Raw genomic sequence first — 25,158 nt, forward strand, 5'->3', positions numbered from 1 at the left:
GGCATTGATTTATTATTATTATTTATTTATTTTATAAGTGACGTTAAAAAAAAAAAAAAATTGTTGATACATTAAGTTTCACCATAATGATTTTTAACTGACCAATATGTTTTTTTATAAGTAAAACTTTATTAATAGAAAAAGGCATAGCCCAAGTACATAGGGAGTAAACTTAGAATATGCTTAATTACCTCTAAGCACTTGTGCTGGATACAAGCAAATTATGGAAATTGTCCTCATTACAAATAATGACCGAAGCCCAAGAAAATAGTGTGTTAAAAAAGAGTCTCTTCAGCTCATCCAGGGAATGCTCCCGGTCTTCAAAACACATATTCTTTCTCTCCATCCACAAACACGACATAATACAATGAGGGATCATTTTCCACACAGCGGCAATACGAACATTGCCCCTAATACCTGTCCAGCACTTAAAAAAATATCCATAACTCTTTTAGGCATAACCCATGCCACAAAAACCGAGCTACCTCAAAATGTAACAATAGATGATCCACAGATTCCCCGTTTTTCTTACGCAAGAAGCACCAATCCATAACGATGAGACCACGTTTCCTAAAATTGTTAGTGGTGAGGATTCTCCCAAGGGATGCAGTTCATATAAAGAAAGCAATCTTAGGAGGAACCTTACAATTCCATATACTCTTCCAGGGAAAGCAATGATAATTAGAAAATCCCGAAAGGGCCTTATAATAGGAATGCATTGAAAACATTTCCTCCCACCAGATATCCTAGTCATACTTCCCTCCATCACATAATCTTGCTGAGTTGAAGGCATTATTAATTGGGCTGAAATATTGCCGTTCTTTGGGCTTGCTTCATGTGGACATTGAATCTAATTCTTTGGTTTGTGTATCCTGGGTTCAGAAGAAGCGTTGTGGAGTGTGGTATTTAGAAGACTTTTGGGAGGAGGCTATGGGTTTGTTTGAAGGTGGAGATTTTGGTATAAATCATATTTATCGAGAAGGAAATGCGCCAGCTGATTATTTAGCTAAAATGGGAGCTCAAGGTTCGACCTATGTTTGGCGCTCTTTATTGAGAGTTCCAAAACATCTGAAAGGATTGCTTCGCACGGATAAATTGTCATTGCCTTATCTGAGAGGTCTTTGAGTTGTTGGTCTTATTGTTTTATTCTAGTTTTTAGTCTTTTCTTGGGGAGGTTTGGTTTTTTTGTGGCATATTGCTTGTTATGTATTTTTTATATGCTTGATTTATAACCAAGGTATTCCTCCGCCATAAGTGAGGATTTGTTCTTAATAAATCTTGGAATGGGTCACTCTTGGACATGTGGCCCTAACTCTTTCTTAAGAAAAAAAAGGAAAAAAAAAGAAAACAATGAATCAAAGAAATCAACAAGTGTTCCAAGCTCCCAATGGATAGAGCCATTGGAACACACCAACAAGTCAGCCAACACGGCCTCTTTGTCACTAGAAATCCAGTAAAGAGTGGGAAAAACATACTTAAGAGCCCTTGCACCACACCAAACATTATGCCAAAAATAAATACCATGACCTCTCCTAACTGTAAATCTGAAAAAGTTGGAGAATCTCTCCCATCGAACGAATATTTTTCCACAACCCCACATCATATGCCCCCCTGACTTCATTAGAACACTAACACCCCCCCACCACAAATACTCCCGTATTTTGAATCTAAAACTACTCTTCACAGAGCCTCCCTTCCCAGTGATATCTCCACAACCACTTTCCCAAGAGTGTTTTATTGAAGATCCTCAAGTTATGCACCCCCAAACCACCACAAGACACTGGAGAACAAACTTTATCCCAACCAACAAGATGAAACTTGGCTTCCTCACACCAATACCTCCACAAAGAAAATTGCAGAAGGTTTTCTCAATACAAGAGGCCACACTTGCAGGTAACGGAAATAAAGAAAGACTGTAGGGAGGTTAGATAAAGTACTTTTGATTAGAGTGATTCTTCCACTCTTTGACGAGTAAATTCTTTTCCAACCTACCAACCTTCTATCAATTTTTTTTTTCTTCTAACACATCCTCCCAAATAGATTTTGCCTTGAAAGCAGCCCCCAATGGAAAACCAAGATATTTCAAGGGAAGTGAAGAAACCTTACAGCCCAAAATATTTGCCAAGCATTGAACGTTATTCACTGAACCCACAGGAACCATTTCAAACTTCGATAGGCTCACCTTCAGTCCTGAGCAGCTTCAACACATAGCAATAGAGCCTCAAATATTGAATATGACCACGATTCAGCTAACAAAAAAGTAAGGTATCATCAGCAAAGAGGTGAGAAATATTAACACCTCCCACTGAAAAGCGAGAAAGAAAACCTCCATTAACAGCTGTACCCAACAAACGACTGAGGGCATCCATAACAATGACAAAAAGGACTGACCAATATGTTTACCAATCACTGACCAGTGGTAGAAAGGAAAGTAGTATTAGTGTAGCCATCAAAAGCAGCCTCCATGCTCTTTACTGCCTGATACATGATAGCCAGTTGTGTCAAGTAAGAAGGCAAAAAATGAACTTCTTATTTAAATGAGAAAATAATTTTAGTGGATGTAGGAGTATAATGTTTTCAAAGACAATACTTATTGAATCAGAAAAGGAATACAACCTCCATTGTTCTTTAATGCCATATGGGGATTTTATGGGCCCTCAATTTCTAAAGAGGAAAGTATCTAGGATGACAGAAGCATGAGAGTCTGCATTTATAAATGGAATTTTTGACAGATCTGTTTGCCATAAAAAGTTTCTTGCTCAATCAAATTATGTCAATTTTGAAAACGAAGGAACTTATCAAAAAAAAAAAAAGCAGAAAGAAAATGAATGAGAATTACTTAATAGGAGTGATTTTGGGTTTTCCTAAGCAACCTGTTAACGACTTCTTTAGAATTCGCCAGTATGAGGGTTGATTTTATCCTAAAGAGTAATAAGAACTAGCACCCTATGATGCTGTATAATATATGCATTGGTTAAACTGGTGCTTATTGTCGTTGGTTGATTATGCGGCCCTTTATAGTGACCCATTACCACGTTATTGTTTGGTATGTGTGACAGATAAAAGCTGTCCTTGCCGTGGCTATGAAGGTCAAGCGCATAGTTCTGCTGTCTGGGACACCATCTTTGTCGAGGTTGTGGCACATTTGAAAAATATTATCGTTCATTTTCTGCTGAGCTTCGATCCTGCTTAACTTTCTAATGTTTTGCGTTGGTTTATTTTCAATTTGTGTCTAATGCATTCTAACATCTTGGTCGTATATTTCCTAGGTGATCATAGGCCATACGACATTTTTCATCAGATACATATTCTATGGCAAGTTTTCTGCACACCCTTACTTGTTACATGATTGATTTTCTTCCCGTGGCTTGTTGATTTATTTTATTTTTCTTGTGAATATTCTGCTGTTGATAGGCCTGGTCTACTGGGAAAGAACAAATATGAGTTTGCTAAAACTTATTGTGCTGTCAAAGTTGTCCAGAGGTCTCAAGGGAAGTTTTATCAGGTACTATTGAGAGTACAGTTAGAAGGGCACTATGTGATTCCGGAAATTACTTTTTGGTGATGGGTCGTGAAGAGATAAAATACCATGAGGCTTAAACTCTTTCTTGGTGATGGAGTTAGCCACTTCGTGGATTCGTTCTCTGAAAATGTTGTTTTATCAATTCTAGTAGATAACCCATGTGGTTGGCTATTGATTCAATACACTTCTTATCCAGAAAATTGTGGATGAAGATCTACCCCTGTTACGAACATCAGCTTTTTTCACATATTCTGCTCTGGCGATTGAAAGTTTTACAACCCTTTATCTTATAAAAAAAGGTTTTACAAACACTTTATAATGTTACTGCAGGATTTCTCAAAGGGAATTCGCTTAGAAGAGTTGAACGTGTTACTTACGCAAACTGTTATGGTCTGTGTTCTTTCTCTCAATATGCTCAGTATGATGCTCGTTATATCTATACATTGTATGATGGGTTGTTCAAATAATTTTTACTCAAAAAGCCCAGCCACTGTCAGGGTCTCAATGGCAATGGCTAAGTGGAAACTTAAGTAGCACTTGGCCCTGATTCTTGTGGAGAAAATAACTATTTATAAACTCTGACCCATTTTAGACATCTTTTAGGTTTTCGCCAACAATTGAGCGCAGCAATGTAAAGGCTTATTAACTAGCTCAATATAATTTTTTTTTTTCATCAATGTAATCATGGAGCAGAATATGTTTCATTTTAGTGAATACCACAAAATAATATGTTTTTGGAAAGATATTCACATGTATAAGGCCATTGTAACAATCGAGAAGTCCGAGTATGGATCTAGGTCAGTGACTGTTGAAGGACCACAATTTGTTACCTGCATGAAAGAGCATTGTATGTAGTTTAATTTTCTCTAATTTTATGGGTTATTCCAAATCCATTAGTTAAGAGCAAGTTTACTTGTCAAAACAAAGTTATTAGGAGCAAATTTTCATATATATGGGTTTTAAATATTTTTTTACTTCATATACATTGATCTGAGTTACAAGTGTGTTGACACTGTGATCCATAGGGATAGTTTCAAGGCAATGCTGTTGCTATGACCAAGCATTCATTATGGTCTTGTTTGTACCGGTGTTGATTGGTTTGTATGCGCTGAACAAGTGGAGAATTTGTTGACCATTTATTGCTTCATTTTGAAGTGGCAGATGCTTCAATGAATTACTCAGTCTACTTCTAGTGGTTTGGGTAACACCTAGTAAGTGTGTTGGATCTTCTTGCGTATTAGAAAGGACACTCTGGTCCATCATTGTGAAATTTTATGGAAATTGATTCCTTCTTACCTAATGTGCTGTCTATGGCGAGAATGATAGGATCAGTGCTTTGAAGACTGAGAAATCAGTGGACGGGTTCAAAGTTTTTTTCATCAAAACTCTTTTTTCATTTTGGTGGTCACTCATAATTGTGATGCTAATCTTTTATATCATGATTTTCCTTTAATGTTTAGGTGTATCTATTGTATACTCTTTTATGCTATTGGATCACCACCGCTGTTTGAGACTGAATATAATTATATAATGTGAAAAATTGAGATATCTCACCCTTCTTTTGGGGACATTTATTGTTCTTTGATGCTTGTTTCACTGTTGTAGATTAGACGTTTGAAGGAGCGTGTGCTAAAACAGTTACCACCAAAACGTCGGCAAATTATAAGATTGTTATTGAAAAGGTCAGATATAGTTTCTGCCAAGGCTGCTATAAGGGTGGTCAATGGTGATGCATCTGAAAAGAGTGTTGCTGACGACATGAATTCACAAAATTTAGATGAATATGATGGTAATTTGTACATTGTTTTTAATTTTAAGATAATACTCTGTAAAAATTCATGTGGCTTGTAGTTAGGAAGAGCTTTTTTTTTATTGATTTTATTTAATTTTAAAAGTCAATTTTATTTCAGGAACTTCCTGATTTATAGAATGGGATGTAGTTCTGGTCCATTGGGTTGTATTATGGTTTTCATTATGCTATTCGATCATTTCTGTGTTTCTAGCAGTTATCCAGTTTCAGTTTAGTAGTTAAGGTCCATATAGTTTGAGTCCTATAAAATTTAGGTATTTGATGCGTGTCTATGCAGATATAATTGTTTCTATTCAATGGTGACTATGTTTGAATAGAGTTTTGAAATCTATGAAGCTTTTTGTAAAGTTTGTGATGCAATCCTTTTTTGGATGCCGAAGAAACAATGTGTGGTACATAAGAAGTTTTGTTGTGATGCCTAGAAGCTTATCGTCTTCCTGTTATTTTCTTATCATTTTCTATCTAATTCAAACCAAACCCCAACCAAGACTAGATCTGATTTTGCCCCCATACTTCTCATAAATTCCTGGCCATAAGAACCTCAAACCTCAGCTAGTCATCAAAATCCTAAAATTTCTATTACTAGATTACTTTTCATGACCACAAAATAGTTGCCAAAACTTTGAGTTTTCCACTTTATTTGCCCTCTAAACCTAATTCCTTTTCTCACCATACTAAAATCTTAAATTCATATTATCTTCCGTACTTTTCCACCACCACTGCTCATGTTAAATCCTATGATAAACATGCTGTGAATAAATCTTGCAATCTGACCTGCACATTGCTTTATACTTTCAACCACTTTAAAAGCCATCAATCTCTCCGTAAACTCAACTCATTATTTGGAGGATTAAGGTTGGCATTGAAATCAACTCTGGGTATTTTTCAAATATATCTATGCCAAAAACCCTATATTAGTTTCCCAAACCTCTAGAACCTCACACTTCAAGTTTTTTTGGGTGAAGTTTGAAGCAGATAACTTGTGAACATCATGTCTCCGTATCCCAAATAAAACTTGATTTTTGGGTTCTTTTTTTGACATCATCATATGTCGAGGAGTCCTATTTCATGACACAACAATTGGGCTATGGATAGTACCATATCCATTTACTGTATCCCATCATTTGACTATATATTCTGTAACAGCTAAATCCCACATTGGATACATATCAAGTGAAACTAGGTTTTATAAGTGATTCTGAAGATGTGTCAAATTGACTAGTCCTTTTGGGGTTATAGCAGAGATGTGGTTAGCGCTTTCCCTGGGTCATTACATATGGTATCAAAGCCACCTATTAAGACCAGATACGTGCTATTGAAGCAATGAATGACATGGATCTGACGAGGACATTTGGAATCTAAGAGGATTTCCTTACACATGGTACATACTTCCCCTCTTAAATTAATGACGTTTTCATCAGGGTTATGCTATGTAGTGCTCCAATATCACACGGTTGACCTTACTAGGTGGCTTGATACCATTTGTAATTACCTTTATAACCTATGCACTCTTTGTTGGTTATCCATATTCCCAATGGGCTGGGGTATTTCATATTAATTTCAAGTTTACTATTCCACTTCTTACTATGAGTTTCAGATCATTCCACTTATTGGATTGGGTGAATCTTTACTCTTTGGGGCAGCCTTGGCTTATAAGCTACCTTCCCAACTTTCTTCATAACTTCAAAATGACCACCATAGCTTGGAATGAAACCAAGGTGATACCCTTTCTGAACATTTTCCATATTTGGGAAATAAGTTTAAGCATAACCGTATTCCCTACTGAATATTCCTGGCCCTTCTGTTGGGCCTTTGCTAGGCTGTCTTGTGCAACCTGCAATAACTCTTGCTTTTTTTTTTTTTTTGCAAGCCGACAGGCAGGTGGGGGTCATTGTCCAGTTGCAATCTCAAATGGAATAATTCTCGTAGATGAGGACTTTTTGAGATTGTGTGCAAGCTGTATAAAGTACGGGAGTGATTGGGGGGATGGTGCACTAAGGAGAGTAGGGGGACTTATGGTGTGAGTTTATGGAAATTTATTAGAAAAGGATGGGATAATTTTGTGAAACAAGTCAAATTTTTGGTAGGTGATGGTTCAAGAGTTCGATTCTGGTTTGATGTTTGGTTTAGTGAGAATGCACTGTTTAGAGCTTTTCCGGCTGTTTTCAGGTTGGCTGTTAATTGGCAGGCCTCAATCTCAGAGTTGATGAGTTACTCTAATGGAGAGGTGTATTGGGATGTTAGATTTTTCAGACCTGTCCAGGATTGGGAAATTGAGGAGGTTACTGTTTTTTTCAGATTGTTGTATTCAGTGGATATTAGACGACATGAGAGGGATCAAATGTACTGGAGATATACAGCGTCTAAAAAGTTTTCTGTTAGATCATATTATAAGATGTTGGCCAATCAGCATTACATTTCTTTTCCTTGGAAGAGTATTTGGAAGGCTCATGTTCCGTCAAAGGTTGCTTATTTCGTATGGACAGCAGCAATTGGGAATATTCAGACAATTGACAATTTGAGAAAGCGTGGAATGATTGTTATGGAGTGGCGCTTCATGTGCAAGAAAGCTGCGGAGTCAGTGGATCATCTACTTCTACATTGTGATGTGGCTAAAGTGTTATGGGATGATGTGTTTAGAAGATCCAGACTGACCTGGGTTATGCCAAAATCATGGTAGATTTACTCGCATGTTGGACTAGACTTCATTCTTGCTCTCAAGTGGCAGTTGCGTGGAAGATGATTCCTTTCTGCATTATGTGGTGCATTTGGTTGGAAACGAATGAGAGGTGTTTTAATAATAGGGAACGCAATGTAGAAGTACTAAAGAAATTTTTTGTGTTCCTTGTTTAGTTGGTTTTCAGCTATTGTACTTAATGGAGGGGCTGTCCATGAGTTTTTATCCTCATTTTTCTAATATTAGAATGTTTTTAGGCATTTCTTTTGTATACATCCTGTGTACATGGGCTTCACCTATTGCATTTGATGAATAAAACTTTTATTTATAAAAAAAAAAAGTATCTAACAATTCTAGTCAGGTCCTTTAACTTGTAGTCACATGGTGCCTCCAGTTTTTCTTTGGTAAAGCATGATCCACTGTCTAATTATCAATTTAAGAAGTAAACACTGATTTATTACTTGAATCGATAGTCTAAAATTCTAAATATGCATCGCACTGGATGCGTGATTTGAGCTGTTTCTTTCCTTGATTTAAAACATTTTGGGTTTTGGCTCTTTAGGATTCCTGTTGTACAACTCGATGAACTTGAGTTGTACACTTAGGGTTTGTTTGGATAGTAAGATGAGATGAGATAGTTTTAGATGAGTTGAATAAAATATTGTTAGAATATTATTTTGAGATTTGAAAAAGTTGGATTGTTTATTATATTTTGTGTGGGAATTTGGGAAAGTTGTAATAATGAGATGAGATGAGATGAGTTGAGATGGTTTATGTATCCAAACGAGCCCTTATAATAGATTTTACCCTCATGTATAGAAAAAGGTGAAAAGATGCTGATGTTGCAAGAAATTATGGATTGTTACTCGGTAAAAGTGCTTTATAAGTAACTCTTGATTGTTGGGTGAAGAAGCTATTTGAGAGTTTAGAATGTAAATACTGTGCTTTCATGGACATTTATGTCTCCTTTTTGCCTCTGCTTTCAGACTGTGGGGATTTCTGCAGATCAGGGAAGCTCTCCTACCAAGAACTTGGAATTGCAAAGCTCTCTGGGTTTCGTGAATGGCTTTCCATTCATCCACTTGTTGCAGAGTCAGATAGTACAGAAGTTTTGGATTTGCACTTCAGTTCTCGTAAGATGATAATTTTTGCACATCATCATAAGGTCCTTGATGGAATACAGGTGAGGTTCTTTCTCAGTCGGGGTGTTCTGTTAACTTTGAAATTTGTCTGAATCCACATTTGGTAACCGCCCCTTTGGAAGTTAATTGAGTATGTTGCTTAAGCTTGGAGATTACCAGATCTCATATGCTTTTATCCTCTCCCCATCACCACTTCTTCGACCATTTACTCCCAAAGTAGGAGTATGCTCACTCGGAACTTTATTAAAGAACTAATAAAGGCTCATAGTCCTGCAATGTCTTGTTTGAGATTCAACGAAGGATACTCTAATAAATGATTCGTTTTGGCTTCATTACAATACTCTAATAAAATATAGAGAGTGGATGGTGAGAGATGGATGAGACAGATACAGTTTCCTAGTTATTTCCGGCTGATTTTAATTCAAAGACTGTTTATTGAACATATAACATCATGAATCTAGATTGACTTGTTCCTTATGTCCTACATATTAACCTTTTCGGTATGTTTATTTCTCATGTTGAGGATTTAATGTACTGCCTATATTTATATTTTTGGGAAGAGTACCGATAAAAAAAAAAAAAAATTTTGGGAAGAGTAGTTCTAGTGGTCGACTCGCCTCTTCCAAAGAATAAATTGAGTGAGTTCAGGTTCGGTCTCCTGTCATTTCCTTCGGAACTGAATATAAATTTTCTCTATCAGTAATGAAAATAGGCTCAAATAGGTAAACTCTATCCAAACCAATATAAAATCTAGCTTATGAATAAAATACCTTCATTACTGATTAAAAAAAAAAAAAAAAATCTAGCTAACATTTTTTTCTAATTTTAGCTTCAGACATGACTTCTTATTGGGATGTGACTTCTGACTACAACTGTTAACATGGGAAAGTTAATTTAACATTAGACAAGAACTAAGGAGGACTGTTAATACCCTATCCTTTTTTTTTTTTTCTTTTGGTAAGTAAGAAATCTTCATTAGAAATCACAAAAGGAACCCTATCCTTGAACTATGCTTATTCCAAATGGATCCACATCGGTGAAGATGGTGCTGTGTATCATACTTAGGACAGGGAATGGAGGGTGAGAGTGTAGGTCCAAACCTGCATGCAAAAACTAAAAAGAAATCTTTTTTTATATAGGTAAAAAACTAAAAAGAAATCTTCTCTCCAAGGCAGACTATATTTGACTGGTGATGTCTTAAAAATGAAACTCAACCTCCGGGAAAAGCATATAAAAAAGCGCTCGGATAGTACGATCCCTCCGTCACCCTAGAATGAAAGGGGTGATCTCGTAGTTCTTGGTCTGTGAAGATACATTGCTAGGTACTCAATCTCTCATTGAGTCTTATTATTATCAAATCTGCGATGGAGTGGATTTCCTAGATTTGAACTGGAGGTGCATATTTTGGAGATGTATAGCCTATATCTTCTCAAGTTAAGTGTTTTCAGATCTCCAGATTACTTCTTACTTTGAGATAAGTCATTCTCAAGCAGAGAGTTAGTGAAAATTAAAATATGTGTTTAGGATCATTTGACTTACTAGACAATGGGAGTAAAACTTAAATTTAATTAGAACCTTAGAAAATAGCAATTTTCTCTATGAGAAATATTTTTTTTTTATAGGTAATTAATAAGTTTTATTCATAAGAGCATTTTCTCTACTAGCAATATAAAATGTAAAAACAACAATGAAACACATACACAACATGATTGTCATGTAACCGCATTGAAAGCGACAATTTCACAGTGGGCTCTGGATCATTGCAAGAAAAAAAAAATGCAGGAATAGAATAAATACAACTCTAATTTGATAACCACAGCCAAGTACCCAAAAGCATTTTTTCCAATGTTGTTCTTTTATGTTGTTAAAATTTCTCCAAAAGACAAGCAACAATTAAGGAATTGAAAAAGAAGCAAGAAAACAGGATGCATCATGCTTTTGATAGGTGAAAAAAATAAGTTAAACATCTCATTAAAAGAATTGTGTTTGGAAAATAACTTTTACTACTATGATCTTTAGCATCTATTGGTCGCTGCATGATTTTTGTAATATTATATTTTCCTTTCTCTTGGCTCACATCGTTTGATTTTTATCTTCGTCTTGGCATCTTTTGACTCCATAGTTTCCATCAAGATTTGGATGTTAGAACATTTTGAAATTTGTAATTTCTGAATTATCAGGAGTTTGTATGTGAGAAAGGGATTAGTTTTGTACGCATTGATGGAAACACACTTGCCAGAGATAGGCAGTCTGCTGTACTATCCTTCAAATCATCAACTGAGGTTCTTATCCTCTTCTCTTTCTCGGCTTCATTTTTCTTACTTGATAATGTTACCGTCCTTTTGTCACCCTTTTGGTTGCTTGTTGGTATTTAATGTTGTCTAGGATTGATATTTAAATAAAGTGCTAACACTTTGAAAGGTTTGATCCTGTTAAGCACATCAAGTTATATCATTTGAAGTGTATAAAAAATTTGATAGTGTGGGCTTTTTTGAACATCAGGAATGAAAAGGAAATAGTTAACTCTTGGAGCTCTTCAATCCTATTTTGTTTTTTATTAGTTTATTTTTGCTCTAGTTCCCTTTTGTTTGTTTAGTGGATCCATGTATACTCCTTGTGTACCAGGCAATATCCCTTTCTATCAGTAATAAAATTTATCTCGCTAAAAAGATTGCTCTAGTGGATTTTTTTACCTTCCATTTTCTTTGGATCCAGGCTTCTAATTTTCTTCTACTAAATATTTTCTTCTTATGCATACATCTAGTGTACTTGGGTTATTTCTTCATGTATACTTCCTGTGTACTTGGGCTTTGCCTATTTCTATAAATATAATATCTTTGATTACCTATCAAAAAAAAAATCTAGTGTACTTGGGTTATGCCTGTAGATATTAATAAGATTTTTACTGATCAAAAAAATATTTCTTATTCAATGAAATAGGTGAAGCCCATGTACACAGGAAGTATACAAAAGAAACACCTAATTACATTCTAGAAGCATAAAACAAAAACAAAAACTCATGAACAGACACTCCATTAAGTACAAAAGAAGAAAACCATTGAAGTAAGGAAAACACAAAAAATTTCCAGATTTTCTCTACAGTAAGCTCCTTATTGTTAAAGCACTGCTCATTCCTTTCAAACCAAATACACAAAGGAATTATCTTCCAGGCAGCAGCCACTTGAGGACAATTATGAAGCCCATTCCAATACTCAAGTAAATCCACTACACTTTTAGGCATTACCCAAACCAGCCCAGCTCTACAAAGCACACCATCCCCTAAAGCCTTAGCCACCTTACAATGTAGAAGTAAATGAGCCACTGATTCACCATATTTCTTACACATGAAGCACCACTGCATAACAATCAAGCCACGCTTCCTCAAATTATCAATTGTCAATATATTCCCAATGATGCTGTCCAAATAAAAAATGTAACTTTGGACAGCACGTGAGCCCTCCAAATGCTCTTCCACTGAAAAGAAATGTGATTGCTGAACAGTCAACACCTTATAATATGACTGAACCGAAAACTTTTTACTCCTTGTATGCTTCCATAACATGCTATCCCTCTCATTTCCTCTAATATCTAGAGAATACAAAAAACTGAAAAAATAGGCGACGTCCTCAAGTTCCCAATCCTGAACAGCTCTAATAAAACAAACATCCCACTGCACAGCTCCATTAGAGCAAATCAACAAATCTGAAACGGATACCTGCTGATTAGCTACCATACGAAAAATAGCTGGAAACAGTCTAAAAAGAGCATGTTCACCACACCAAACATCAAATAAAGAAAGAATCCTTGAACCCTCTCCAACATCGAACTTTTTTTTTTTTGATAATTAATGAGAAATGTTATTACCAAGAATAGGCACAGCCCAAGTACATAAGATCTTTACAAAGGAAATACCTACTACACTCTAGAAAACAGGAAAACTAAAACAGAAACAGATTCAGTAGATTATCATCATTCCTTACAAAAATCTTAGCCCACAAACTCAACGTAGAAAAGAAAAAATTCAGAAGATCTTCAAAAGAACGCTCTGTCTTCAAAACATCTCATTCCTTTCCAGCCATAGACACCACAATAAACACAAAGGAATCATTCTCCATCTGGCAGCTACACATTTCCTTGCCTCAAAACCACGCCAACATGCAAGAAGATCCACAACTTCCTTAGGCATCACCCAAACCTCCATTAACAATAGGACAGCAAACTCTATTCCAGCTCACAACATGAAATTTGTTATCCTCTCCCGCTCCGTCCCACAGAAATGCACAAAATAACTTCTCAACCCGATTAGCCACACCTACAGGTAATGGGAATAAAGAAAGGAAATAAGTCGGAAGGTTGGAAAGGGTACTTTTGATAAGAGTGATTCTACCCCCTTTTGATAAGTGATTCCAACCCATCAATCTTTTCTCAATCTTTTCTACTATCCCGTCCCAAATATTCTTAGCCTTGAAAGACGCCCCCAATGGAAGACCAAGATATTTCATACAAAGAGAAGCAACTTTACAGCCCAAAAGAGCTAAGCAGTTGATATTCCGCACATCCCCCACCGGAACCATCTCCGAATTTCCCAAATTCATCTTAAGGCCCGAGACAGCTTCAAAACATAATAACACAGCCCTTAAAGCTTGAATCTGCCCACAATCAGCATCTCAAAAGATAAAGAGTGTCATATGCAAAAAGAAGATGAGAAATTGAGATAGTTACATTATTAGCATTTCCCACGGGAAAGAACCACCCCCCCACCAGCAGCCTCCACCATGCAGCTCAACGCCTTCATAACGATAACAAAGAGAAAAGGAGATAACGGATCCTCATGTCTCAAACTCCTCAAGCTTTGAAAAAACCACAAGGATTTCTATTAACTAACACTGAAAACCAAGCAGTCAATACACAATGTCTAATCCACCCACACCACCTCTCTCTGAAACCACATCTAGAAAAGGAAATCCCAACTCACATGATCGTATGCCTTTTCCATGTCAAGCTTGCAAAGAACTCCTGGGACATCCTCCCTCAACCGACTATCTAAGCATTCATTAGCAATCACCAGTGAATCAAGTATTGGTGCTGTTGCCTTATTTCTGGGCTACTTGACTAACATGCATTCTTGGTGCTGTTGCCTTGGTATTGGGATTTGTCTTACTGTGAGCTTGTCTTGCTATGGTGACTCTTGTCTATTTTTGTCCTCTATTGCATTTGGCTGGTACAGAAGTGTTTTTCTTAATTTCAACAATTTAAATAAGAGCTTGTTTTTCAGCTCATACCTTTAGAGAACAATCTTAAAATTATTTGATTCTTTCTTTATTTTTACTTGCTGATTTTCCTACATATATCTAAGCACATATAAACTTCTCCGCAAAGTAATAATTGCTAACACCCCAATCTGAGCATCATTCTCATCTAGTGTTTAGGGCATTCTCATTTAGAACTAAATCAAGAGCTTGTTTTTCAGCTCATACCTTTAGAGAACAATCTTAAAATTATTTGATTCTTTCTTTATTTTTACTTGCTGATTTTCCTACATATATCTAAGCACATATAAACTTTTCCGCAAGGTAATAATTGCTAACACCCCAATCTGAGCATCATTCTCATCTAGAGTTTAGGGCATTTTAGAACTATATATTGTATCAAACATGACAATTTTGAGCCCACTTCCTCGTATAATTATTTGGCTGTACACATTTAGAAGAAAATAATATTTGGCTTAATGCATGCATGTCCTGTCCTTCTTCATCAGGTTAAGGTTGCAATAATTGGTATAACTGCTGGAGGTGTTGGACTTGATTTCTCATCAGCGCAGAATGTTGTGTTCTTGGAGTTGCCTAAGTCCCCATCTTTGATGCTTCAGGTCTGATAGTAATGAATTAATTATTCCGAATTGAAACACTCATTATTCAATAGAAGACGTTAGTATTTATTAGATTATTCCTCTGTTTTATCTGAATTCAAATCTTATTATTCAATAAAAGAAGTTAGTATTTATTGGATTATTCCTCTAGTTGTTATTTGCAGAAAGTTTATTCCTCTGATTTTATATTCAGAAGTAATTGCTTTGATGCAGAATATTTTGGTTTAGTGTGCATGAGGGAACTTCGGAGAGTGCCATGCTTTCATATAGGGTAGTGTGGACATAAGAGGAGCCATGTTAGTATCCGATATGCCTTATAACATATCCAATGCATATTCAGTCGGCCCAACATTATAGAATGTAACTTTTGACTATAGATATGCCGCCATCATGGGCTGAATATTCAGAAGACGCATTTCAACATCACCATATTCAGTGTTGCACATTCCAAGGACGAGTCCATGGCAGACCAATCACAGTTTTTTATTACTTTCATTACAGTGCATTAATTTTTCTGTGCGGCACATGATTTGTTCATGTTTTAATTGGCTGTATCCAATCAGGCTGAGACAGGATGGCAAAGGCCAAACTATGTTTGGCCACATCCAGAAGAGTCATGTTTGTAGCAAGGCCATTCTATAACGCTTTATTTCCCCCAAGATAGTACTCATTCTCCTTGTAAGAATATGTGACAGATTTAGGCTCCTCTAAGAGTGGCCTTTCTTGCTTGGATTACAGCTTTAGGGAAGTGTGATACCCCATACTGATTGATGAGTGTCGGTGGTGTTTGGGATCCCACATTGCAGGAGAAGTTCTTGCCCTTGATAATGATTCCAATGGGGCTTCTAACTGGTCATTTTGTGGTAGGGCCCAAATGTATCTTGGGCCTTCCTTAGGGAGTTACAAATGGTATTAGTCTATCCGCATTTATGTTGGAATGGCCCAAGATTGTTATACCTCATATTGAGTGATGAGCGTAGGTGGTGTATGGGAGCTCATATTACTAAAAATGAGAAGTTCTTGCTCTTTATAATGATTCCAATGGGGCTCCAATTGTACTATTGACTAGTCCTTTTAGAGTAGGGCCCAGATGTGGCTTTGGCCTCCCATAGGGCGTTAAAGGAAGATTCTTATTTTGGATAGTTTAAGGAAGAGACACGTTTGAAAAACTAGATGCAAAACAACAAATTTAGGACCTGTGTTTTTTGAAAGAAAAATCAACTCGCAAAAATAAATTAAATGAAAAAGAATCTGAAAAAAACTAAATTATAAGGAATCAACTAAAACTAGAAAAACAAATTGAATTCAAAATAGGTTAAAAACTTACACTAAATAAAAATAAATAAAAATAAAAATAAAAAACTTTTGTTGTAGGGTAATACTCTCCATGGGTTGCTGCAGGGTTGATCGTGTCCACCCTAAGGCAAGAAGATATCCTCTTCGGGTGACCGTAAGCCACCCTATGAGGAGGACGGGAACTCCTCTCTTTCATGGGGTGGGGAGTGCCACTCGTGTGTTGGCTGCAACCACTTTGGGATGGGGAGTCTTCCCCTCAACCTTAGGTACAATGCACAGGAGGGAACCTTGATCCTGTGGGCCCCATTTTTTGATTAATTTAGTTAGCGTTAGTTTTTAACCTTGGCAGAATTTTTTTTTATTTTACTTTTCAATTGTTCTTGTGATTATGTGGCATTTTTAAGTACTTGCCGCATAGTTTTGACGTGTTCTGATGCATTTTTTAAGCACTTGCTGTGGATTTTTGACGTGACGTGTCTAGTCATAATTTTCCGTCAAAATTCAATATGTTACCCGATGGTTATCCCTGCATCTTTAAAATTTTTTACCACAAGGACCAATTGGTAATTTGGACGAACTTCAAGGACCGATGCAGGATTTTTTTATGGAAAGAAGCAAGTTTGTGCCTTTATTCTATTTTGTTCTTGTTCTTTTTCATTCCTAATCTTCTGTCTACGTCTCCTTAGTTCTCAGATGTGACATCGTTTGATGTTTTCCACAATTGTATATCAGTGACTGATTGATAAACTTCCTTTGAACTAATTTGAAGGCTGAGGATAGAGCTCACAGGCGAGGGCAAACAAGTGCAGTCAATATTTACATTTTCTGTGCAAAGGTTCTTTATTTCTTTGGTCATAAGATTTTGTTGAAATTTCTCCTTTACACAAAAATTGATGCTATGGTCACCTTGCAGGGCACCTTGGATGAGTCACATTGGAGCTATTTAAACAGGAGTTTACGCCACGTTTCATCTACAACAAATGGAAAATATGATGCCATACAAGAGATACAGGTATGCCCACCCCTCTTCCCTGCCTTTATTTTTAAGCTACATAGATGACCATTTCAAAGAATCTGCAGATCTTACAGTCTTGATAATCGCCGTAGAAATTATTCAAAAGTACAGCATATGCTTATTTCATTTATTCTGATGTACTTGACAGCAAATAACATGTGTTGCCTGGTTCCAAGACTCACTAGAAGTAATAGGTGTTCATTATTTTCTTTGTATCCATATCTAGCTTTTAACTTGTAACTAGGTGTTCTCTTTGTATACTTCCTGTACCTGGGTTTGCGTATTTACTTGATTCAATAAAGCTTTATTTTATCTATTAAAAGAAACATACCTCCGTCTCTCTCTCTCTCTCTCTCTCTCTCTCTCAATTAAATGTTCTGCATTTGATCATTAAAGGAGATACTTGTGGTGGATCATTGGGTTACAGATCTCCGTCTTTGCCTCTCTCAATTAAATGTTCTGCATTCAATTGTTAAAGGAGATACTTGTGTGAATCCTTGGGTTACAGTCCTTGTTGTACATATTGTGATACTGTAAGCTTTTATATGGCTAATTGGAAGCTTTAGTGACTAACATTGCCTGCATTAATAATTATGGTGGTGGTCTGTTTGTTGGATAAAATGCTCGTGGTGATGTGTAATTCTGGAAATTGGACTTTGCCTGAAAGTGATGTGTTGTATAAATTGGACTTTAAATCAATGTGCCGCCTTCTTTATATAACTTATTTTTTGTAGGGCTTTCCCAAAGCACTCTATCATTTTATTTTTCTTGGACTGGGGCTGGATGGAGAAGGTTTATCATTTTGCTTTTTGTACAAGTAATTCATTTTTATTAAAACACACAATGGGGTGCTATCCAAGTAGACATGGTCTATACAGGAGGGGCACCTAGCAAGGGAGATAAGGCAAATAGACAAACAAAAAATCTAAATAAGAATAAAATTGGCTAGAACAATTATGGGCTGACATCCAGATACAAAGTGTTTGCCCTTTAAAAATGATATCATTGACTATTCATCCCTCCCTCCCTCTCTCTTGCTGTCTGATTTCCAGGGTCTTGAGAGCCTCTGTTGTCCTCTAGTTGTCTTTGATTTACAATCATAGTGTACAATGGAAAATGAGTAATCTCATGCTCTTTAGACTTATTCATTCTTTTCCGAACGTATTAGCCATTGTTTTTGTTTTGAAAGAGGTCTGGACTTCTTTAGCTGGTTCATTAATCTTTATTTATGTTGCTGTTGCTAATGTTTTCTAACTTCTATATACCAACATATTCCTTTTTGTTGGCAGGTTGATGGTGTCTCTTATTTGGAAACATCTGATAAAACTGATGGAAGTTGTAAAAATCAGATTATGGAAAAATCAGCATCTGCTAAATTTTCTAGAGGGACAGATAAATTGCCAGATTCTGGCTTAGCTAAGAATTTGCATCCATTTGATGCATCTGCCGAAGTAGCTACTGAAAAAAATGGGGGACTTGAAAGACCTTGTAGCTCTAGTGGTGGCATTCTGACCCATATAGATGATCTTCATGCCAATGTAAAACTTCAACATTGAAGAAATTACTAAAAGAATCCATTTTTTTCCTCGTCTTTTTCCTGTTCCCTTCTGCTATAAATTTGCTTCTTTAGTTTGCTGATAGACAATTTTTATTGGAAGAATAGGCTCATGCAGTTTCTTGTGAAGTTATCACTAAGGCTTCTGTTTCAAACCAAATATTGGAAGGGAATGATTCTGAAGCTGAAATTGGTAGTGCCGGCAAAATTTCACCCTGTAAATTGAATGAGGGCAGTGAAGATAACCATAGACTTCAAAAGGTACTACTGGAGTAATTCTTGTGCGCAGACTGATTCACTAAACCAATTAATTCATATTGTGAATATTGTTATAAATGCAGGAACTGACTTTACACCCACCAACGATAGATTCGAATGGTCCTGTTCAGCCAATTGAATCTGATGAAAGTTACTTTGACCAAGTAGATTCTTTGCGATTTGAGGCAAGGCATTGATACCTAGCTATTTGTTTCCTGTCCTAAACAATTATGATGAGGATAAGTTGTAGTCTTTATGTGTCGCAAATTTGGTGTGGTAGTTTGTATTCATTTTTCTAAAGGAACGCACAATAAAGTTGCTAAAAATTGATGTCTGTTGTCCTGAATGCAATTTTGTCTACAAAATCTTTGTGGTAGAATAATAAACTGATAAATTAGGCAAATTCAGAGATTGATTGTAACTTGTTTCTCATTTATGTACTCAGATTCAGAATGTCCTAAAATTGAAATAGTTAGTATTAGGCATCAAAATGTAAACTCAGTATGATTGTACGGGATTTAATCACCATTCTTTGGTTGATGTTCGATTTAGGGCTCTTTTGTTTTCAGAGATGAGTTGAGATTAAAATTAAGAAGTTGAATAAAATATTGTTAGAATATATTTTTTAATATTATTTTTGTTTTGGGATTTGAAAAATTTGAATTGTTTATTTTATTTTGTATTGGAAGTTGGGAAAGTTGTAATGATTAGATGAGATGAGATGTTTTTTGAAAACAAACAAGGCCTTGAACTTTGGAGGAAATGTTTGTTTACACCTAGGAACTAGAGCCTTTTTCTTCTTAAGAAACTTAAAGGTCTGTCAGCTGGGCTTCAAACTAAGCTCAATCTCTGGTGCTCTATGTATTCAGGCCTATATTGTATCTTGATACTTAGAATTTGAATTTATTACTAAGATGGTTGTTTGCTCCAGAGCAGAACATCACCTGTGCCATCTTGGCCCTGGGCTATATCTGATTTGTGTTACAATCTACAAGTTGGTTGAGTGCACAGCGTCCATTTTGAATGTTTAATAAATGTGATCTGCTTTACTTACTCTTCAGGTAAGCCAATATACTGAGAGGATCCACTTGTATTCTTGCATTCCTGGGACTGATTTGAGACCAAGGCCACTTTTTGAGAATTTCCGACCAGAGGAACTTGAGTCACTAAATTCTCCAGTTGAAGAGGATGGCAAAGGGGCAATTGTCAAATCTTTGAAGGACAACCCAACTTATAGGCACATTCTAGTGGCGTTTGTGAATGAGTGGAGTAGATTAAGGCCCATTGACCGAAGAAAGTTACTTGGGAAACCTTTGCAACTTCCTCTAACTGTTGAGTTGTGCTGCTTGAGCGAAAGCAGTAACCACAACAATGGGGTCTGTCTAATTGATAATTTGGAGGCTGACTCTATGTTGAAGATTATTATCTATATGACTTGGTAATAATTATATACTTTTCTTTCCCAGGGACTGCTGAAAGGTGGAAGCAAGAGACGCAGTACACCTTTATATGAGATTAGTCAGCCTTTACCATCAAATGCTGAGTGGAAAAAGGTTAATTTATGCAAAGGCTATGGCAAAAAGGAGAAAGAATACATGCAGGGTTGGACCCTGACAGATGAACCTCTCTGTAAACTCTGTCAGGCACCGTGCAAGTAAGTCCAAATAAATTATCTTGCTATAACTATATGGATTACTTGATTGATATTTATTACTTTCAGGGGCAACAATGCCAAGACACCAGAATATTTTGAGGATCTTTTCTGTAATCTAGGCTGCTATGAAGAATTTCGTATAAGAACTAGTAACAGGTCCTTGCGTCAGGTTAGAAGATGAATTATACATTTCAATTCAAATGAGCTTAATTTCGTCTAAGATATCTTATCTTCACCTACATGGGGCATTTTCAATTAAATATATTGGGTGATTTCTCAATATATCTCACTCGGTTTTTGCTTAATTATATTTATCTCTAGTAACCTTGAATCTTCAGGAACTTTTTCAAATAGAACATGGTATCTGCACTATCTGCCAATTAGACTGTCATAAGCTTGTGAAGGACATAAGACCTTTATCATTATCAAGACGACAAGAGTACATTGAGAAAGCTGCACCAAATGTGGCTAGGCGAAGGAACTTGTAAGTTGATAGATGGAAAGTGTGTTAATTTTATTTATCATTACAAGTTGAGTGTTGTGTTTGTTTGGCTGCATTTAGATAGGGCAAGAAATCCTTGCTAAGTTTATGTTCTTTTATTGTGACAAATTATGTACTCCCATCTTTAGAATAAATAATGTTGTCCATTATTGAACAAGTTTTGATAGACTGATATTGCTTCATTCCAAATGGCAGTGATCATCCAAAACCTGACAATATCTGTTTGATATCCTGCAGCCTTGATAAGCTTGTTAATGATCCCACTGAGGGCAATGCATGGCATGCAGATCACATTGTTCCTGTCTACCGAGGTGGAGGTATATATTTTGTCCAGAAATTATTGTTTAGGGTTTCCTCTCTTCTGAAGGGTGGCCCATCTACTTTATGTCTGTTGTACCATTTTATGTTTGCAGTTGGGATTCCTGCCTCACCATTGTCTTCCTTGAATTTGTAGATTTGTAAATCACTCAACACAGATAATATCATCTTGTTCATAGTATCAATGGACTCCAACATAACTTATTATCATAATCACTTTGTGATGAAGATACAATTCTATAACAGTTGATCTTGTCAATATGCAAAACAGTGTTTAAGATTTATGGAGCCATCCTAAGGTGGTCCAAACAAAAAAGGGGGATAAGTGTCAAAAGTTCATTTTTTTCTGCCAATGTCGATGTGCATGTTAACATTATAGGAAATATAAGTCCCTTTCTGTTAATTTTGAAGTGGATATTACCATTATAGAAAATAAAAGGTGAATCATAATGATTATAATCCCTTCTGTGATAGTTTTTAGTAACTATCTATAACATTATGAGAAAACGTTTGATAAAAGGTGATATTTCCCCTTTAATCCAAAGCTGTGTTATGAATAATTATACAAGCTAAAATCTTGGTGAAATTCCCTTTGCACATAAATTTGCCCCCCTCCTCTTGAATGTGGTACCCAAACTTCCGCTTTTGACAAATTGCATTTTCAAACTTTCCACTTTTCCCCAGTAACACCCTCTATCATCCAATTCTGGCCACTAAATGGATGAAAAATAGGTGGTGTTGCATAAAAAAGGAGATTCTACAAAGCGTGCACATTTATTTTTAGTAGTCTGAGGTGCAATGTGTCAAAGTAGTTGTAGTTTAGGTCTAATTGCAGAAAGGATATAGTTTGGGAGGTGAAAAGTGTTCCCCTAAAAACCATGTATAGAGTTGCTCGTTAATTAATTGAATGTAGTGGAATTGGTTTTACTTCTAATACTTGCCTTTGGGTCACTTCATCATTTTTTCCCTTTCTTTCGGGTTTCTGAGGACGTCCAAGTTCGAGGTCACCAGAAGTAGCATAGCCACACTCCACACAGTGTTGCACTGACCTCCATATACAGCAATCAGAATCTCGTGCCACTCGTGCAAAACCAACAACGTACTCATTAGTCCATTTCTGAGCAAATCAGTTTTCCTAAGCCATTCATAATGGTTCTGGAGCCCTTACATTTGTTTACAGGACTACAATCTGATTGGAGCATAAATAATACTGATTTGTCTCGGATAATATCAGCCTATACAGTAGACAGTGATAATCATCAAGTCTCTTAACTGAATTCTGAAGAGAATAACAGTTTCTGGTGGTGGCCTTGCTATCACTTTTTTTTCTTTTTTACTCTTGCCATAATTTTGGAAAGGGTTAGTATCTTTTCCTAAAGCCTCTTTTTGGCTAAGCAATCCGATTCTTTCACAGCCTGTTTTTTTGTTTTTGATTTTGGTTTTGATTACCCTTATACCGTATAGGCTGGTTACATTTAAGCTTTCATAAAAACTTTTCTTCAAATTCTGTAGGCGAATGCAGGCTAGAGAACATGAGAACTCTCTGTGTGGCATGTCATTATGATGTTACAACAGCGCAATGTGCAGAACGACGCACGACAAGGGCCAAAGCTAAGAAACAACTCAAAGCCATTATGCATGGCCTTAAACATGGACAGAACACTAAAGAGACCGAGAATAATGTTGAGGTCTTTTCTTAGACTACAGATTCCTGTTTTCATGACGTTTACCATTTAGGCAAAATATAGCTAAATTCTTTGCAACTTAATGCATTTTGGTATGCCAGGATGTCTTATATACATCTGACCATAAATCTGGTAGCTGCTAAGTTCTAACCTACCATTAATAATGGTAGTGATGACAGGCTAATGCTAGATTTATGTTATATCACTGATGATCATATATTATAGAATTCAAGACCATATATTCTGACCGCACCTTTTGGTAAATGGTTTGAGATGTAAATATATTAGTGAATGTGCTTGAACTTACAACCTGATCAGCCTATTCAATTTCAGGACCAAGGGCATTCAGAGAAACAGAACATATTGGAGGGTGAGCTTTTAGTGACGGTTCCCGGTAGTGCCTACTCTGTAGGAACAGCCACAGGTACTGGAAATGAAATATTAGAAGAGCCCGAAGCTTAGTAAGAAGATTCCTACGTTGTACAAGCAAACTGCTAGCAGCATCTAGTTTGAATATGCTCCATTTTTTGATGAGTAGTTTGAATGTGCTCCATTCATGCCAGATGAGTTTTGTATAATGTTTGAACAGTTTTGACTAAATTTTTTAGAGGAATTTTGCCATTTTAGTCTATCATCTTTTAGCAGTTCTTTTGTGGCTTCTCTGGAGGATGATTACTGGAAGTGAAAATAAATCCCCAGAGGATGGATCCTTTGAAGATTTCCTGTAGTGTGAAGCATCTGCAAGCAGAATCCAGTTCAGTTGTCATCCAACCAATCCCACCTGTTGTTCAGCTGTACAAATAGTTGTAATTAATTTTTGGATAGAATTATCTGTAAACTGAGCATTCCTTGCTACTCAAGGAGATAGGGTTGTCCGGTTGTCCTGTCCTGTCTTGACATTCGGCCATCTTGCATCCTATTTGTTTCAAGATAGGGCTGTAAATATCAGATTTAGAAAACCTGGAGATGACTCAGTTAGATAAAAAAAAGACTACTTGAAGGAAAATGCCAACTAGCGATGGTTTATTCGGTATGATGACCCCCCCCCCGGGGATGTTGGGAAAATTTTAAATCTCAACGTGAAATGTGCTTTCATTTTCTGTAGCATCTAAGACATGGCCACAGATTCAAATCAGTGTAGATGGTATTAGCGGCTGGTTATGTAAAGTCAGCATCTCACTCAAGTTGGGGAAAGATCAAATTTTGTTCGAGTTCTCTTACGCGAATTCATGACCGTATACAATACAAGCATGCGTTAAAATTGAGACGTGAACAAGAGACGAGAGCAACATCCATTCCACCCAACAAGTGTTCTTTTGGAGACCTTGTGGTATTTCAAATAAGTTAAATTAGTTTTAGAATTCAATGCCAGCTTTAATACAGATCACTGAATTCTCACTATATTTCAGAGCTCTATCATGGTCCATCTTTATATAATATATATATATATTATCTTGTGTCATTGAGTTGTCCCAAAAATGGTCCTCCGTCAGTGATATGCTCATTACTCAATATGGTAGTGTATACCTGCCTCAAGCCAGCTTCAGTGGAAGCTCCTGTGTGAGAAATTCAGATTAGAATAATATCTAAACACGCCTCAGAAAACTTTGGGTGCGCACTGAAGAATATGTATGGCAGAAAAATAGAGCTCGATTGCAGGTGAACTCATGCTTCATCACCCACATTGAGGCAGCCAACTGAAAAGAAACGCTCTGCTCTATCAATGAAGCTACTAGGGAATCTACTGTACAGCATAACAGTGTTAGTTTCTGAAGCCGGTAGGTTTTGCTTTAGAGCCATTTCTTCACTCGTCTTCGTTGTTTTCCCATCTCTTTGGTTCCTCATCTTGCCATT

General features: G+C 36.4%; 1 protein-coding gene across 1 annotated transcript in view; it reads left to right on the forward strand.

The window, feature by feature from the left end:
- Positions 1-23,823, forward strand: part of LOC121234211 (DNA annealing helicase and endonuclease ZRANB3) — a 31,274-nt gene extending 7,451 nt beyond the window's left edge. The window contains 20 exon segments of the mRNA XM_041130063.1: positions 3,060-3,133; positions 3,280-3,315; positions 3,415-3,505; positions 3,854-3,913; positions 5,129-5,312; positions 8,997-9,193; positions 11,333-11,434; positions 14,911-15,021; positions 17,087-17,152; positions 17,231-17,329; positions 18,622-18,870; positions 18,996-19,148; positions 19,229-19,330; positions 20,207-20,521; positions 20,612-20,799; positions 20,866-20,968; positions 21,138-21,283; positions 21,539-21,618; positions 23,132-23,307; positions 23,638-23,823. Coding sequence (XP_040985997.1) covers positions 3,060-3,133; positions 3,280-3,315; positions 3,415-3,505; positions 3,854-3,913; positions 5,129-5,312; positions 8,997-9,193; positions 11,333-11,434; positions 14,911-15,021; positions 17,087-17,152; positions 17,231-17,329; positions 18,622-18,870; positions 18,996-19,148; positions 19,229-19,330; positions 20,207-20,521; positions 20,612-20,799; positions 20,866-20,968; positions 21,138-21,283; positions 21,539-21,618; positions 23,132-23,307; positions 23,638-23,766 — 2,661 coding nt within the window. The 3' untranslated portion in view covers positions 23,767-23,823.
- The last annotated feature ends 1,335 nt before the right edge of the window (positions 23,824-25,158 follow it).

The sequence above is a fragment of the Juglans microcarpa x Juglans regia genome, chromosome 6D (assembly GCF_004785595.1).
Source record: "Juglans microcarpa x Juglans regia isolate MS1-56 chromosome 6D, Jm3101_v1.0, whole genome shotgun sequence".
Taxonomy (NCBI): domain Eukaryota; kingdom Viridiplantae; phylum Streptophyta; class Magnoliopsida; order Fagales; family Juglandaceae; genus Juglans; species Juglans microcarpa x Juglans regia.